At 35.3% G+C, this 15,242-nt stretch overlaps 1 protein-coding gene across 3 annotated transcripts in view; it reads right to left on the bottom strand.

Annotated features, from left to right (window-relative positions):
• Positions 1-15,242, bottom strand: part of COP1 (COP1 E3 ubiquitin ligase) — a 95,714-nt gene that overhangs the window by 13,107 nt on the left and 67,365 nt on the right. For 2 of the 3 annotated variants that reach the window (XM_084865206.1, XM_084865205.1), the window contains exons 16-18: positions 12,106-12,223; positions 10,977-11,101; positions 8,847-9,007 (exon numbers count right to left, since the gene is read on the bottom strand). In XM_084865206.1, the coding sequence (XP_084721332.1) occupies positions 8,847-9,007; positions 10,977-11,101; positions 12,106-12,223 (404 nt within the window). Of the gene's footprint in view, positions 1-2,673; positions 3,171-8,846; positions 9,008-10,976; positions 11,102-12,105; positions 12,224-15,242 lie in introns of those variants that run through there. The other variant, XM_084865207.1, reaches the window with a different exon arrangement.

Genomic DNA, 15,242 nt, shown 5'->3' on the forward strand with positions numbered 1-15,242 from the left:
ACTCACCTGCCCGCCTGTCTGCTAAGTGCATGTCATAGTGACTAATCATTCTGCCATAATGGTTGCTTAGGATATATGTGTGTGTGTGTGTGTATGTGTGTGTGTGTGTGTTTGTGTGTGTATATATATATATATATATATATATATATATATATATATGCATGCATTTGACCAAATTTGGCTGATTAAACATCAAGACATGCTGCTTCCTGGGAGACAGATTTTGGGCTCCAGCTTTAAGATCCTGATTTAGTACAAGTATTATGTACAAGAATGTTTTAGTCTGCCCTAACCGGTTTGGCTCAGTGGGTAGAGCATCGATCTGTGGACTGAAGGGTCCCAGGTTCGATTCCGGTCAAGGGCATGTACCTTGGTTGTGTGCACATCCCCAGTAAGGGGTGTACAGGAGGCAGCTGATGTTTCTTTCTCATCGATGTTTCTAACTCTCTATTCCTCTGTAAAAAAAATCAATAAAATATATATTTTTAAAAAAGAATGTTCTAGCCTTTCTTTTTGCCAATGAGATGAAAAAGAACCCCAGCCTCTTACTACCCAATGTTACCCCCTTAGAATTGGTTTTTACAACCTCTTCCAAAGTGACCAACTTCCAAAGGGACCTTGGAAAGCCTTCTTATGTGGCTCTTGGAAGAGTTTGAGATAGTGCCTATTACTCCTGTGAAATGAGTCTGTAGTAGCCATTGTTGAAAACACTTTTTTTTCTCATTCTCATATGCAAACACTATTGGTTTTCTACAAATTTCCACAAGTGGGACCAAGACTAGATGTGTCAGGATGGGATCTTTACTTCTTTCTCCCATGTAATTCTAGGCTATTTAATAAAATAAGAGATTTATATGTCTTATAAAGACACACAAAAATGAAGGTTCCTAGGTCTTACCTTTAGAAACTTTGACTTATAAGTCTGAGGTTTAGAAATTTGCTTTTTATATACATATTCTAGGTAATTAATAATTCTGAAGTAAATATTAGTAGACCATACTTTGAAAGACTGGTACAGACATTGAAAACTGTCTATAAGTGTTGAATCCAGAGAAAAATAGAAATCTGCACTTTTCTGCTTTTGGTTGCGGGTGGCAAGAAGGAAATTGAAGAGAAAATATTTACTTGTTTATTTTTTTAAATAACTTGAATTTATAGATCTCACACAAGAACAACAGAATTCCAAGATTAATAAGGACAGGAGTTTTTAACCTAAGGGGGCTTTTAAGTTTAGTGAGAATGATTATACATGTAAAAATTTGTTTGTAACACTTCTATAAATTTATTTGGTTAAAAAGGTGTTTATTTAGGACTTGAATTTGAATCACAGAAATTTAGTAGAAAAAAAACTTCACATGAGAATTTAAAATAAAGTAGAATGGGAAGCTGAAAACTGGGGGTTGTTACCTACACTAGTGCAATTTACATATATTACAAAATGTCCCATTCTTTTCTTTTGTATTCTCATTCACAAGTTTTAAAACTAGTTATGACAAAGTAAAACACATGAAGCCTGCACAACTTCATAAAATGCAGTTTAGAACTTTTTGCCCACATTATCAAGTGACATTGGACACTCAAAGAATTCAAGTAAAACCGGGGTAAAGAATGGGTTAACATAATGAAAATGTAGTATGTTAACTTTTACTGCATATGGAAGCATAAGTTCTTTATGTTACACATTTTTAAACAATGTTTACTGTTTATAAGGTAATGGGAAGAAATGAGAGACGTTCTTATGAGACAACTTGGTAAGATTTACAGTTATGGAAAACTATAATGGACTTCCTGGTAAAGCAAGAGATCCCTGTCTCAAGAAGTATTCAGAAAGTTTGAAGAATACTGCACTAGAAATATAAATCTTTCCTACAATGGAAAAAGGGTAAGGCTAGATCAATTTAATGGCAGTCATCCACCCAATGATTACTACTTCTGAGGCTACAAAACTCAACACTTTGTACTTAAAGGGCTTCCAGAAAAATGGTATCATAGTATGTATCAAATAGAAGTGCAAGAAAGGATATCTGGGAACAGTGAGCAGCAAGGGCAAAGGCACAAGGGTAACAAAACAAAACGAAATCCATAATGAGGTGCTTGAGGCTCTATAAGCAGTTCAGTGGTGCTTATAGTGGGCTCTATAAGCAGTTCAGTAGTGCTCACCTACCACTTGCATGTGCCCATGCAAGTGGTAGGTGAGCATGCTGGGGAGGCAGGTGTGGGGGAGGGGAAGGTCTGATCCAAGAGGGTATTAGATGTCACATAAGAAAGCTTAGATTTTACTCTGTAACCAAAAATCATGTTTTTCCATACATATACTTCAATATTCACTCTCTTTCCTTCTACTACTAATATGGAAATCTGTAGGAACTATCAACAGATACACATTTAGAGACCAAAGTTAAATCTCTTCCCATCTCAAAATATTTTGGACATTTTTAAACACAGTGGGGTAATAAAATTTTAGGTTAACATATAATTGAGAATGCACTCTCAAATTAATATTTTTTTCTTATAAAAAGACAATAACAAACCAAAAACAAACATTCTCCCCCACTGTCCCCCCCCCCCCCTCCACACACACACATAAAAAAAAAAATGGTAAAAACCAAGTAGCTCAAAGATAATTCTAGGCTTCTAGGCTTCAAAATTGATATACTTCAGAAGGACAAGCACTATTTTTAAAAAACATATATTTAATGAGAAAAAAATATATAAAAACCATTCTAATAGAGGTAAAATTTAATTACAGTATATATGAAAATGTCAACTAGCAAACCCATTAAATCATATTTTGTTGTTTTCATTACAATATTCACCATAAAATATCTAATGAAACAAATGCTTTCACAGAAGCTGTTCATACATTACTGGACATTAAGGTTAAGGAATATTTGCATTTAATGTGATTTACAAAATGAAATAAATTATAGGTTTGCTTCAGTTTTCCACCACCTGCTTATCTCCTCTCGTTTCTACCCGCCACCCAACTCTAGTATGGACACTGAGGGAAGGTGGGGGCACTTAGGAGGAAATGGGAGCCACAGTCTTCCTGGAAGTTAGGGTCCATGCTCAGAATCTTCTTTCCTTCTGCGCCCAAGATAGACAAAAGTTCATTCAGATTGGCCCTCTTCCAGGCAGGAAAATTTTCTAAAGTGTTACAAACCATCCGGCTAGAGGAAAGAAGAAAGGAAAGGAAAGATAAAAGGAAAAAGGGAAACAAATGAAGAAAGGGAAGAAGAAAGAAAAAGATGTTCCTATGTTGTCTTCTCAGTGTTCACTGAAGAATTTAGGATGAGAAATACCTTATAAGTTAGGAAGTCAAAGTATTTTAAAGGTATCTTTTATTTTTGATTAATAAAAAAGATCACACCTTACATTTTTGTTTGTGTTTCTTCCTGAAGGGTAAGAGAATAGCAAAATCTAACGGAAGTTAGGTATTCATAATTACAATTATTCCTTCTTTAGCATTCCTCCAGAGCCATTTATGCCTTTTGGTTACAATATATAACAAATCTCTTTCCAGTATTAAGATGAGTCACCTGTTTCCAAACTTGATTGTTCATACAATTTTCCAAGGAACTTTTCAAAATACAAATCTTTACCCTCCTGTTTCCTTCCCCAAAATGGTTCTTGGGTCTAAGAGTAGGACTGTTTTGTTATTGGGGGGAAGAGAACCCAAGAGGATTCTAATAATCACTCAGGTTTGAAAATTATTGGTATAAATAAATTTATTATAGATGTCTTCTGCACTCTAATGGGAACAGACTGGCTTTTCACATGTGCTTTAAATTTCCTAGTGTTTAGTACAATCTGATGCTTTATATACAGCATTCACTAAGTTAGAGAGGGATGCTTATCTCTTAGATTAAAAACGTAAAAATTGGAACAACAGATAATGTTAAGTCTCTGAGAGAAGACTGAATTGTGAAACATCACTAATGAAACTGAGAAAAAGAAGGAACAGGCTACAAATCTTAACAAAAGTATCAAGCCAGTAATACCAATCTCCCTATAACTAACTACACACACTTTAAAATTTCCATTTCTTTTGAAAATAGGCAAAAGCCTGGAGGTTATATCTTAAGGAGAAACGGTAATTATGGAAAACAAAACAAAACAAACCAAACAGTGGCCTAGTCCAAATTTGTGCACATTGAAAGGAAATTAATTAGAAGGTGGCCAGCCTGGCGGAGCAAGATGGGCCAGACACACCCTGGAGCAAACCTCCGGCGGCTGTACCTGGGGCAGCACTGCAGCTCAAAGGGCATCTACATAGGAGCAGGGTTCCTCCAGCAGGTGGGGTCCCTCAGCCTGGCCTGTGGTGATTGGGTCGGAAACTGGCAGTCTGGGATCCCCCTAGGAGGGGTCCCGGAATGTGAGAGGGCACTCTGCAAAGTTGCTGTCACATGGCAGCTCCTACGTTGACCATCTGCCCCCTGGTGGTCAGTGTGCATCATACCTATCCCAGCTGGCTGGCCAGTCGCTTAGCCTTTTATATATATGGATTATATAGGTACCAATAAATGTTCATGTTGGAAAACTTGTTTTTTTAAATCAATATAGTCCTGATGAGTTTTCAGTGACTCTATTATATAGAAGCATCTCCAAAATTTCTTTAGTTTCAAAAATTACTATTTAACTAATTATACAACTTACAAAATAAAGGCTAAACCTTAAGGACTGTATCACACATTATAAAAATTATATATTAGTTACACATTATGTGCAACAATCTGCTTGGTGCTAGAAGTAATTAAAAACTGAATGATGTTAATAGCAAACACTTACATAGCTCTTATTATATGCCAAAAACTATTCTAAACACTTTATGTATACTAACTAATTTTAACTATATAAAAACTCTAAGAGGCAAGTTACTATTATCATCAGCACTTTGTAGACAGGAAACTGAAGCAGAGTGCAGTTAAAGAAATTCAGCAACAAAAAACTTCCAAGCCAAGTTTTTTTTTTTCTTTTTTAAAAAAATCCTCACCCAAAGACATGCTTAGAGAGGAAAAGAGAGAGGGAGGGAGACTAGAGAGAGGAAGAGAGGGAGAGAGAAGGGAGTGGAAAAGAGGAACATCTTACATTGGTTCCCAACTCACTCCCAGTAATAGCCAAAAAAAGTCCTGACACTGCTGTACTGAAATGGCTCTTCCTCACCATTCTGAAATATCTGCTGCTCTCCACCTAGCTCACTGTAGAGCAGCAGAATACTGCCTTCTTTCTGTTCCTTGAACATTAATCACATTTTTAAAGAACTGTTTGCTTCACCAGGAAAACTCTTCTATATTTCAACATGGATTATGCTTTCATCTCCTCTCGTCTTTGCTCTAAGTCAGCTGCTCAGATAGGCATTCTGTCACCACCAACTGAAAATTACTCCAATACGCCCTACTCCAGCACTCTGCCACTTTTTGGCTTTGTGTTTTTTCTCCAAAGCACTCATTCCTTCTAATACAACAATTTATTTACTTTGTTTTCTGTCTTCTCCAGCACATAAAATTGTAAGTCTCCTATGAAGGCCATAACATTTTACAGTTTTGTTCACAGTTTATCTTAGGATCTAAAACTGTGACTGCACATAATATTTGTTGAATAAATGAACAAAAGAGTCTTTCACACCTTCTGCCTCATCTAAAATAAGAAAATAAAGCTATTTTTGTGGTTAATAAAAGAAAGTTATTATAAAAATCACTAGAGGCTCAGTGCACGAATTCATGCACGGGTGGGGTCCAGCCGGCCTGGGGGAGGGGGCGCTGGAGGTTGGCCGGGATGTGGAGGCTAATTGGGGGTGGTGTCGGCCTGGGGGAGGAGCCCCAGGCAGTTGGCTGGCAGGCTCTGTCCCTTGGTCAAATTCATGGTAGAGGAGGCAATTTGCATATTAGCTTTTTATTATATAGGATACTTAAAACACATCTTCAGTAGTAATGAAATGAGTTACAAAACTTTAAATCTTTTTATTTGAAACAAAGCAAGTTCCTGGGTGATGCCTTCTTTTAAGAATCCTCATTCGTATTCAAGGTATGATTGTCCCACCACCAGGAGGGGGATCACAGTATCAGATATAACTAACTTTAATCCAGCAATACGTTAGATAGCTTTATAGAGGGATATAGGATAGGAAATTCAGCATGCACAGCACCTTCAAACTCATCAGAGGGCCAAGCAACTATTTACAGGCATAGTTTCTTGGAACTCTCCCCAACTCACACAAAAAGTAGCCAAGGACAGTTAAGGTGCAAGTGGTTCACCCCCATACAGAGATGTGCCTTGTTTTCCTGCCATCTTATAGTGTTCACTTTGAATAGATGTAAGGACTCACAGTTCTCTCACTCCAGATGAAATACCACAGATGAAGTTTCATAGTAAGTTTAAGATGACTAGCTCCTAGCACGTATTTGTCTAAACTCAGCTTATTTCCATAAAATAGTGCTATGAGAAGACAGACCAAAATTAAATTTTCAGGCAGGCCTAGGTCTGCAAAAGGTCTGGGTTAAATATTAAATCTATACTCACATTGTAGATTGCAAGTCATTTATTCTCTGGGATACAAAGGCTTCCTGAATCTCTACCTTGATGTCTTTCATCAATTTTGTCAAGTTCTTAACAATCCTTTCTAATATTTGCTTCAGCAGCATTATTTCTCATCTCTCCTTTTAGGTCTCCTACTAAATATATTAACCTTTCTTGCTCCATCTTATATTTCCTTTCTGTATTTTTTTCATCACTTTGTCTCTCCATGTTTACTTTTGTATGTTTTCATCTAATTTAACTACAAGTTCATTAAGTCTCTTTTCAACTGTATCTGATCTTCCATTCAACCCATCCTGTGTTCTTAATTTTGTTAACTCTATATATTCAGTTCTAGAATTTTCATTTTAAAAAGTGTTTAGTTCCCAGTTAAAATTTTCAATATTTTCTTTAATCTCATCAGTGTGGGTATTTTTCAAGCACTGTCTAATAACTCCAATATCCAGAGATACTGTGACTTATTTCTACTCTCCATTGTTTCTGCTGGATTTATTCATGCTGCCTTGCTTTTACCTAGGTCTGTTTATTTTTTATTGTGCCCTAGTTATTGCATTTGCAATTTAAAAAAACAAATGAAGTTTTCCGATGATCTTCCATAGAAGATCTTTCAGAAAGGATTTTATATTGCATCCTGTGGATCTAGCAATCCAGAATCATCTCCCTTTAATTTCAGGATTGATATGATTTGAAGTTGAATTGCAATCACTGTGAGGCTTATCTTCCACAGTGGTTAAGTACTAGACACCAATACCTGTGGATCAAGCCCACAATTCCTGTGCCCCTTTGAAACTACCATAAGTGCTCTCAGCCACTCTACCAAAATTGGCAAATGCTCCCAGGCAAAAAGTATACTCAAAAGTCAGGATCACATTTCTAGGCTGGTAATTCTTTTCTATTTTGTTTACTTTCCAACGCCTTCAAACAGGCTTTTGTTTTTAAAATACATAAACCCGCTCCCTCTTTTCTAATTCTACTTAGAGAAAAGATTGGTCCAAATCACTTAGTCTGCCATTACCAATACTGAAAATTGAGTAAGAGAACTTTAAATAATATAGCAATGGAGTATATCTAATTAAAGTTAAACCATACCTGGAACTCAAATATCTTAATGTACTCAATAAGAATTTTTGTGTTAACAATAAAACCAACCAAGTATGCAACTAAAAAGCTATTTTTTTTTAAAAAAGATGACACTAAATAATGATTACTATTTATAAAAATCAAGATAAGTTATTTCTTCATACACTTAATTAGAAAGCTTGTACTTTAAATAAGTGACAAGTTGGAGAAAACATTTTTTTTTTTGAACCTAGAAGTACAACTTTCTGAAGAAATTCAATGTATTTAAATATCCTTGAAAAAATATATTTTGTAGAAAGTAATTCTGTCCTGAAATAGAATTTAATTAGTTGTAGGCCACTCCCCTTTATCTACATCAAACCTTTTTCTTCCTAATATATTATCTGGTCAGTTAAATATCTTTTGAGCATATTCTGTATGTAATCACTAAGAACAATAAGATATAGCCGAAACCGGTTTGGCTCAGTGGATAGAGCCTAGGCCTTCGGATTGAGGGGTCCCAGGTTCGATTCTGGTCAAGAGCATGTATGTTGGTTGCGGGCACATCCCCAGTAGGAGGTGCGCAGGAGGCAGCTGATCGATGTCTCTCTCATCGATGTTTCTAACTGTCTATCACTCTCTCTTCCTCTCTGTAAAAAAATCAATAAAATATATATATTTTTAAAAAGAACAATAAGATATAGATTGTCTGGCATGGCTCTAGTGGTTGAGTATCAGGCTATAAACCAGGAGGTCATGGTCTGATTCCCGGTCAGAGCACATGCCCAGGTTGTGGGCTTGATCCACAATGTGGGGCATGCAGGAACAGCAGATCAATATTCCTTCTCATTACTGATGTTTCTATCTCTCTCTCCCTCTCCCTTCCCTCTGAAATCAATAAAAATATATTTAAAAAAAGAAAAAAGAATATAAAAATAAGATATAGTGCATACTCTGGAGAAATTTCCAAGTTTATAGAATAGATATAGAGACAAAGTTTTAAAGGCTATAACAGAGGCATACACAAAATGATATGGGTACATAAGAGAAACATTATCAGTATGACACTATTCTATTAGTGACATTTCCATTACTACCTAAAATCATTGTTTCTTTTAGTGATTGATGCAAGGCTAAGCAAAAAAGAAAATGCATATCACATATCAATTTATATTTTAAACTTTAAAAAACTCACCTGTGTATATATAAACATAAAGCATTGTATAGAACACCAAGGTGGGATGAAAACTTACCCCATCTGGCAGTGCCCTCCAGCACACAGCACTAACAAATTCATTTGTATCATCTTCTTTTCTGTCTTTGTCAAGAACACTTTTAACTGTATCAAACTTAAACGTTAGCAAAGTCTTAGAAAGTCCTTTATAGTACAGGTAAAGAGAGTTGTTCTCGCTTCCTAAAAAAATTAAAAAATAAACAATTTTTTAGAATGGGATAACTCAGAGTTAGGACAGCACATTCATAAGTAATTTATACCTCAGTGTTTAAACTCCAAAACTAATGATCTTTTATAGTTAAACTTGAAACAACAGAGCATGGGACTTCTTGGGAATCATGTCAGAAAAGAATTCATAGGAAAAAATACACCTTGCTAATCTAAAGAAATAATCACTGTTAAATGATATAACATTGGGAATTCTTAAGGCTGACATTACTACATGAAAATCATTTTTGGAAAGGTCTCCCTCCAGAAGAATAAAAACATTGTTAATATCGCATGAATCTTTAATTACATTTAGAACGATTTTATCTGGAGAGGAAAAAGAAAGTTATTGCACCTGTGAAGGCAAATTTTAATAACCTACAAAACTTATTTCCCATTCCCTAAAGAAGGCATTACTCTATTAGATAAGCAGTCTAGAAACCTACATTTTTGAGCAGTCTATGAAAAGGTGGATAATTATGCAAAGACTGGCTTTGGAAGAGTTTAGGTTCACATACATATGGAGAGTCAATTTTATTCAATAAAGGCCAAGTCATTTGAAGGTATTGAAAGTTCATTTCTTCAGGCATTAGATGTATTAGAGCACACATGTCAAACACAAGGCCCGCGGGCCAAATCCAGCCAGCCAGGCCTTGCAATGTGGCCCGCACCGCGCTGTCATCACTGCACTCCGCTGTCAGTTTATGACATTGTCAGTTTATGACTGTTCAGTAAACCATTCGGCCCGCAATTTAGGCTGGATTTTAGATTTTGGCCCCTTCTCTGATTGAGTTCGACACCCCTATATTAGAGTTGAATAATATTAAATTTGATTTTTCTACTTCTGATTTAAAAAATATATAAATTATCCTAATAAAAGAGTAATATGCTGTGGGATCCCTTAACACGACCCGCGTGGTTCAGGGCCCACTCAGGGTCCGGTTTCTGGAGAAGGCCACACACTAAAATGAAGAGAGAGACTGGAAAAGAGTTAATTTGGGAAAATAGGGGCCAGGCGGGAAGTCTACCTCTAGTGGGAAGACTAACCCCTCTCTGGCCTTTTACCATTCCTTTTATTGAGATTCTGAAACAAAGACATCTCTTAAGGAGGAAGTTCCAACAGCAGAAAATCAACTTACATTTACATATGATTAACAAATTAAAGTTGCCTCAGGCACCACTATCTCAACTAGACAATGAGTTAATGGCTCTGACCCTTCAGAGCTATCAAGGTCGGCTAGCTCTTTTTACATTTTATCTCCAGTGACAATGTTAGGTTTTGGTTCCCTGTTCCTGGTTCCTGGCAATATGCAAATTCACCACACTTCTGCCCAAGCCACACCCACCAACCAATCAGGGTGAGTATGCAAATTAACCCAACCATGATGGCGGTTAATTTTCATATCAAGACAGCGAAGAAAGAAGCCAAGTGCTGCAGAAGGGAACAAAGCTGTGGAGAAGCAAGCAAGCAGGGCAAGGGAGAAGGAAGAGAAGCAGGCGGGCAGGGGGAGAGCTCGGCAGGAAGCCCTATTGCAGGAATCTTTCTGCAACGGGCTACTAGTCAACAATAAAAGCCCCAAAGATCAGATAAAAACTACCCAAATAGACTGCTTAACGAAGAAAACACTTTATAGGGGAAAATAAATATCAAGCTCAAGAACGCAAATAATGTCTCAAAAATTAGGATTTAGCAAACATTAATATTTTCTATTTTTTACATAATATCTATAGAAATTATGTTATAATGGAGAACAACTAAAAACATACTTAAAAATATTATGCTATTTCATGTGGTCAGGATTTGATAGTGTTCCACAGAGAAGGGAAGGACTAATGCAGCCCAATCTGGGATTAATTATATTCCACTATGTGTAGTTCCACTGAATGCATTTTGGTGACAGATACCTGTTAAAAATGTTTAGGAAAAGATGATTTCACATACCACAAGCTATGTAATCGCCATTGGAAGCGAGGCCTACAAAGTTTTTTTCATTGATATGACCCTTGAAGGAACGTAGACAGTACGGTTTCCCTACATTCCATAGCTTTAACTGGCTGTCCGTTGAGCTAAAGTAAACACAAAAAATTAGAACATATTTAAGATTTCATGGCATGAAATTCATCACTATTAATTAGAAGCACTCTAGTTTGGTGGGTAGGAATGCAAAATCTGAAACGAGACTGTTAGAATGCTCAGTATGCCGATAATTTGTTTTTGACCTTGGGAAAGTTATACAACCTCTCGGGCCTGCATTTTTTTCATCAGTTAAATATGAAATATAATGATTCTTATCCTATAAAAATCTTATAAGATTTTATTAATCTTATACAATATTTTTAAATTAAATTAATTCATTTAAAATGCTTTCAATGGTCTCTAGGCATTAATAAACATTAATCATTGGTAACACCATATCACCACCATAAAATGAGAAAGTTCTATTGAGAATTGTACTAATTTCATAGACACAATTATTCCACTTATTTATTTTTCAACTCTTGAGTTGTATTGGTATGCAAAATATAAATTATATAAATTCTCTTCAAAACACATATAAAACTCACCATGAAATCATAGAGAGATCAAATAACATGTAATCAAAAGTCAATCAAATGTAAGAAAATAACACAATACTGCAATGTAGATATACATAGAATAAAATTAGTTGACTTAAAAAACTTCTCATTTTATTCCATCAACTATGTTGTCTCTTATTATAGAGAAGCAGTGGCTGAAATTCAATCTGAAGTTCAAATATTTAAGGGGGAGACATTAAAAATTAGTATAATCAGGATTTATTCACAACTAACATATTAAAGTGAGTAATACAGATCAGAATATGCATGTATTTTAATTAGATCTTATTAAAAATCTTTTTAAAAGTACACACACCACTACAGTGTTATTATATATATACATACATACATACATACATACATACATACATATACATACACACACACACACACACACACACACACACACACACACACACATATATATATATGCAGGGTAACATTACAAAATGACAGAGCTGTGTTCAGTTCAACCTCTGAAGAGTAATACTCACGCAGAGACAATTTCCTCACCACTCACAAACTTTGCATAAGAAACTGCTTTTCGGTGTCCTTTGAATACCATAATTGGCTGTTTAGTGTTACGAAGATCATAGTAGTGGACACAGTGATCTAAAACAAAACAAAACAGAGAAAAAAATGCAACAAATGAAGAAATGGAAAGCAAAGCTAATTTTAATTGGTTTTGGTGTTTTGCATCAAATGTTTCACAGATAATGTCAACCTGTTAATAGCTAGAAAATTAAGGGCTATGGCTCATTTTCAGATAAGAAAGATATAATGGGTTTTCTTTTATTAATCTAAGAAAATATGGTTGCATTAAAAAATGTAAACATATACATATGGCAATGTCAGTGTGAAAGGGAGTTCTACTGACAGTTCCTGTGATCCTGGCTCTAGAAATAGAAAATTAAGGGTTCAAAATAACTGGAAGTTTAAAAAGAAACCTCTAAATTTTGATGGCTTTATTAAAAAAGAAATATAAATATTTTGGGCTTCTGACTAAACATAATGCTATATAATTTTATTTCCAACATTTGCTTTTGTAAAAACTCTTTCTTGAGAGACACTACATAAAAATTTTAAATACAAAATTCAGTGATTTTCACTAAATTTACCCAGTGATGCAACCATCACCATGAAAGTTTTAGAATATTTTCCTCATCCAGTAAGATCCCTCAAGCCCATTTATCATCCACTGCCCTAAGGTCAGTGATCGGCAAACTCATTAGTCAACAGAGTCAAATATCAACAGTACAACCATTGAAATTTCTTTTGAAAGCCAAATTTTTAAACTTAAACTTCTTCTAATGCCACTTCTTCAAAATAGACTTGCCCAGGCCGTGGTATTTTGTGGAAGAGCCACACTCAAGGGGCCAAAGAGCCGCATGTGGCTCGCAAGCCTTAGTTTGCCGACTATGGCCCTAGGTAATCACTATACTTACATTCCATAAATTTGCTTTTTCTGGACAATTTATATAAATGGAATCATTATACTACGTGGTTCCCTGCAAGGTTTCTTACACTTCACATAATGTATTTTAAGTTCATACATGTTTTTAATATGTGTCAAGCAGTTTAATCATTTTTATTGTGGAAGAGTATCCACTGTATAGATATACCAATTTTGTCTATCCACTTACCAGTAGACAGATATTTGCTTCCCTTTATTTATGGTTATCATGCATAATGCTGCTATGAACAATCACATTCAACTCTTTCTGTGGACATATATTCAGGTCTTGAGGAGATACCTATAAAATGTAATTACTGGGAAATGTAATAATTTTGTGTTTAACTTTTAAAGAAACTGACAAATCGTTGACTGTATCATTTTACAATGCATGATGGGCAAGTCTATTTTGAGCTTTTTTCTGGATCTCATGTTGTTCCACTGGGTAGACTACACTTTGAGTAATAAGGCTGTAGAGTATATTTATTATTTGTTTATTTGAAAGAGTTCTTCATATATTCAGAATCTGTGTCCTAAATATCTCACCCCAATTAATGACTTTTTTAAAAAATATATATTTTATTGATTTTTTACAGAGGAAGGGAGAGAGATAGAGCCAGAATCGTCCATGAGAGAGAATCATTGACCAGCCGCCTCCTGCACAGCCCCTACCGGGGACGTGCCCGCAACCAATGTACATGCCCTTGACCGGAATCGAACCTGGGACCTTTCAGTCCGCAGACCGACGCTCTACCACTGAGCCAAACCGGTTTCGACCAATTAATGACTTTTTTAAAATTGTTTATTTCAGGTGTTATTTGATGAACAAAAGTATATTTTATATAATAGCCAAATTTGCACTTAAAGTTTACAGTTCTTGTATCTAAGGCATTCTCTGCAACAAAACTGTGAATATATTCTTTCTTATGTTGTCTTATAAACAGTTTATAGTTTTGCTGCTCACATTTAGGTCATTTAATCACCTGGTATTGGTTTTGTGTATTTCATGAGGTAGAATTACACTGTCATTTTCCCATACCAATTGTCTAAAAATGCCATACTTTCCAAACTGCTATGCAATATAATCTTTGTCAGGTATCTACTACTGCACCCAACAAAACTTTTTTTTTTTTAATATATATTTTATTGATTTTTCACAGAGAGGAAGAGAGAGGGATAGAGAGAAACATCGATGAGAGAGAATCATCTATCAGCTGCCTCTTGCACACCCCCTACTGGGGATGTGCCCGCAACCAAGGTACATGCCCTTAACCGGAATCGAACCCGGGACCTTTCAGTCCGCAGGCCGACACTCTATCCACTGAGCCAAACCGGTCCCGGCCCAACAAAACTTTTTATCTACTTTTCCTTATTCTTGTTTTAAATGTGTCTCTTATAAAGAGTATAATATTGCATTCTAAACATTTTTAACTAGCCTGGTTAATCCATGCCTTTTATAGTATTTGGACCCATTAAATCCATTTCCATTTACTATAGATATATTTTAATTTCTATCTATGAGCTTATTTCTTTTTAATTACCCTAAGTTTTCTATGTTTTCCCACTTTCCCTTTCTTGTTTACTTTTGGGTTAGCCAAATATTGTACTCCTTCCCCCTTACCCTAATAATAGTTTGAATTTTGTACTTTGGTTCTATTATTTTAATAGTTTTCCTTGACATTGTATCATGTATTACATATTTTCTAAATGTTTGTAGTGATTACTCAATTTTAGTAGCAGCTGAGTAAAAGATGCCTAACTTTAAAATATCTCTGCACTTAATATAAATATAAAATTCTTGTGAAGCTCATTTTTTAAAAGATCTAGCTAGAGAGCTAATTACAGGCTGGAAGGCAAGATAGACATAAATAGATGAGAGATTTATTGAGTGCTTCAAAGTTGTTTTTAGATTCGAGCACTCTAAAAAAATATTTTATTTATTACAAAGGAATAGAATAATTTGTTTCGTGAATATTGGCTTTATGCTCACCACTTCCATTTAAGTCTACTCAAATTACATGGAAACTTGAAAAAAAAAAATGTCCTTCAGTCACACACCCTCATTATCTATGTAGTATAGATAACTGAAACACATGTTCATGAACGCTGTGACATTAATCAAGATTTATTAAATATTCAGACATTCAATTCATTTAAATGTGAAGGAGAAGGCATCAT

The sequence above is a fragment of the Pipistrellus hanaki genome (assembly GCF_964339955.1).
Source record: "Pipistrellus hanaki genome assembly, chromosome: 18".
Lineage (NCBI taxonomy): Eukaryota > Metazoa > Chordata > Mammalia > Chiroptera > Vespertilionidae > Pipistrellus > Pipistrellus hanaki.